The sequence below is a fragment of the Acomys minous genome, assembly GCF_964271855.1.
Source record: "Acomys minous genome assembly, chromosome: 3".
In the NCBI taxonomy this organism is placed as follows: Eukaryota; Metazoa; Chordata; class Mammalia; order Rodentia; family Muridae; genus Acomys; species Acomys minous.
The window spans coordinates 93,428,110-93,431,398 of record NC_140485.1 but is presented as its reverse complement, the minus strand read 5'-3'; the positions used below and the strand labels follow the sequence as shown (position 1 = coordinate 93,431,398).

At 45.8% G+C, this 3,289-nt stretch overlaps 1 protein-coding gene across 2 annotated transcripts; it reads right to left on the bottom strand.

Annotated features, from left to right (window-relative positions):
- Nucleotides 1-624: 624 nt before the first annotated feature.
- On the bottom strand, nucleotides 625-3,017 carry LOC311593599 (DNA-directed RNA polymerase III subunit RPC10-like). Of its 2 annotated transcripts, none has more exons than XM_084774944.1 (2): nucleotides 2,616-3,017; nucleotides 625-738 (listed from the first exon to the last, which is right to left on the bottom strand). In XM_084774944.1, exon 1 carries the CDS (start codon nucleotides 2,971-2,973, stop codon nucleotides 2,647-2,649), a length of 327 nt encoding a protein of 108 aa, XP_084631070.1. In that variant the 5' UTR covers nucleotides 2,974-3,017; the 3' UTR covers nucleotides 625-738; nucleotides 2,616-2,646. The 2 variants fall into 2 exon arrangements, with proteins under 2 accessions (XP_084631070.1, XP_084631069.1); XM_084774943.1 differs by lacking the exon at nucleotides 625-738 and adding an exon at nucleotides 1,874-2,419.
- Between the last annotated feature and the right edge of the window lie 272 nt (nucleotides 3,018-3,289).

Sequence of the window (3,289 nt, the reverse complement as noted above, 5' to 3'; positions counted from 1 at the left end):
TTGGTGGTGTAATGTATGTTTATTTTTAAATAGTTAATATCAAAATAAAACAATTATTTTCCTTTAATCCAAGAACTTGGAAGGCAGAGGCAGGCTGATCTCTGAGTTCAAGACCAGCCTGGCTTACAAAATGAGTTTCAGAACAAGTTCTTGGATTTATATATATATGTAAATAATTTAAGATAAAATAAAATATATAATTTTATTTTAGCTTTATATTATTTATATGGAAAAAGCATATTTATAAGTTATATTTGTATAATACATCATATTTATGTTTTATACTATTTATTTTATTGAGACATAGTCTTTGTAATTTTAGCTGGCCTGTAACTTGGTAAATAGACCAAGTTTTTGTTGTTGTTGTTGTTTGTTTGTTTGTTTATTTGAGTGCTGAGATTAAAGGTGTGCACCACCACGCCCAGCTTAGTAGATCAAATTTGACTTGAACTAACTGAGATCCCCCTGCCTCTGAATCCCAAGTGGTATGATCAAAAGTGTACATGATCACACCTGGCCAGATATTTGGATTTTTGTGTTTTAGTTAAAAGGACTAGATCTATGGGAGGGCTAAAAAAACCTTAAAAAATTTTTTTCATGGTCTATGCTAACATTTTTTTTCAGTGAAACAGTTCTTTATTAGGGGAGACCGAGGGCTATGTAAACCTTGGGCAGTGGGCAGTTTCCAGGGTGAATGTACATCACTGGCTGAGGCCGATGTGCTGGGAACGCTTCTGTCTGTATGAAGAGAAATTCCAGGCGCTTGGTGGACATGTCCTTATAGGAAGAGAGGATGCTGACACTGTAACCTGGCCACCAGGCTGCGTGACTGCCTCTAGGGTGTGAGGTAAGAGTCACAAGGCTTATCACGCTCAGATGTGTGGGCCCAGAGCAGGGAGGAAGCAGTCCTATGCCTTCTCAGGATGAGACCTTCAGGGTTTGAACACATCTCCACCTCACCTGTGCCCTAGACTGGCTCCTCAGTCACATAGCTTTCTAGCCCCACAGGCTCTGGGACCACAAAAGAAGATGGTGGTGAAGGCTTGCTGAACACTACCCTTAGGAGGCCGCCCAAATCCTGAGTTTGGCTGTTGTTCAGACACTCGACTACTGTCATCGTAACTAACTACCCTGAAATTCTTTTCTGTGGCCTAGTCCAAAATACCAGCTTCACAGAGGAAAGTTCACTGAAAGAAAGCAGGCTGAGACAGACGGAAGCTTGGCACTGTGTCTTCCCTTCCAGTTGCTCTGCGACTGACAGCCCAAGCTGGACCTCCACCTGCTCCCGCTCCTGCCTCCTCCCAAGTGGTAACACCGACGTCTGTGCCACGCCTGAGCATCTTTTTTCGTTTGTTTTGTTTTTCGAGATAGTTTATCTGCGTAGCCCTGGCTGTTCTGGACTCGCTTTGTAGACCAGGCTGGCCTCGAACTCACAGTGATCCGCCTGCCTCTGCCTCCCGAGTGCTGGGATTATAGGCGTGCGCCACCATGCACCTGAGTGTATCTTAAATACCGATAGATTGCACTATTGCCCAAGAACTACTGCACCAACTTCTCCTCCCACCAGCCATGTGAGAATGTTCCAGTACTTCCCAACACTGAGCACCCATCTTCTCCCCTCCGCCTCTGCCATGCAGGACCAAGAACGAAGCCCAGAACTTGTCCTACGCTAGGCAAGTGCTCTAATATTCAACTACACCCTCACTGCAAGAGGACTGTGCACCTCTCCTTCCTAACAGAGTTACTGAACAGAAATAATCAGCAAAGTTCCAAAGGCTTGAAAGCAACCATAGATTAAGACTTCAAAGTCAGCTTTGGTTTTTGAATTATCCATCTATACCACTATTTAGTTATTTTGAAGGTATCAACTATTATCTCAGCTCTTCTATCTGCATTCTTTATCATATGTACAACTGTCCAGTTGTGTGGAAGAGACCCGAACTTTCCACATATAAATATGTCCACCTTACAGATTAATATCATTAGTGGTTTCAACAAATATGTAACTTTTCTAAATGTACTGAGGATGGAGTTCAAGTGCTAGGCACAGGCTCTCCTGTGGACCTTTCTCTCTAGCTGGAAATATAAAATGTTCTGGCTACTTTTAAATTCCTATCAAAATCACTCAGGAAACCCCACTCACAGAACAGTTATTAATCATACAAGAGGAACCATGCCAGTCTAGAATTTTAAAGCTATTTTCAGGGTATTTGTAAAATTTAGAGAGAACAAATAAGAACAAGGACAGGAGATCCGGCTCAGTTGGTACAGCACTTATCTAACATGTGTGAGGCCCAGCACTGTACAAAACGACCACGGTTCGCATGCCAGTGATCCGGACACTTGTGAGATGGGAAGCAGGAAGATTAGCAGACTCGAGATTATCCTTGGCAGTGGTGGCACACACCCTTGGTCCCAGCTACCCAGAAGCGAAGGCAGGCATATCCCTTAGTTCAAGGCCAGCCTGGTCTACAGTGAGTTCCTAGTTCTAATGGAAGTAGAAGTAAGGAAGTAAGGAACCCTAACCCTGACTTGAATCCAGGTGAGCATCCTTATGTGTACCTCCCACGCGCCTGCTGACCGGCAGGCGGGCTATGTTCACCCTGGCTCTCTACCTTCCGATCACACAGCTAAGCCCTCAGGCCCTCAGGCCCTCCATCGATGCCCGCACTGAGCATTGCAGCACTTGTAGAAGGTGGTCATTGGCTCATCGGCGGAACGGGTCTGAAGCTGCATGAAGTAGGCACGGGGATGCTCACATTTCGGACATGGCTCTGCAGTGGAGTCCACATTCTCCCAGGCAGCTGCCCCACCAAGCACATCGTCCACTTCTTTTAGCTTTGGATACTTTCTGTTGGTTACCTTGCGTGTGATGTTGTGCACGTAGGGGCAGGTGTTGCAGGCGAAGCGATGGCAGAGCCGCCCCTCCTCCACAATCAGTCCGTTCCCGCAGCCCGGGCAGAAAAGCAGCATCGCTGCAGCCTGGACAAAGTTGCTCCTGCTGTCGGCCGGCAAACGCCGCCCTATGCTAACATTTTATACATTTATTTTCATAGAGATATTTTGCGTTTATATATAATTTATTCTAGGTAAATATGCTTCCAGTTGCTGACAGCAAGATGCGTCTGGTGTGTTTTCTCTTCAGCATGACCTCGTTGCGGGGGGTGGAGGGGTGGGGGGGGTGAGGGGATGGGGGTTAGGGGGGACGACCATGTGTGTTTACTGTGGCAGGCTTGTTTCTGAGCAGTAGTAAAACTTAACAAAGCACAGCCCCCGGGTCACCCTGTTG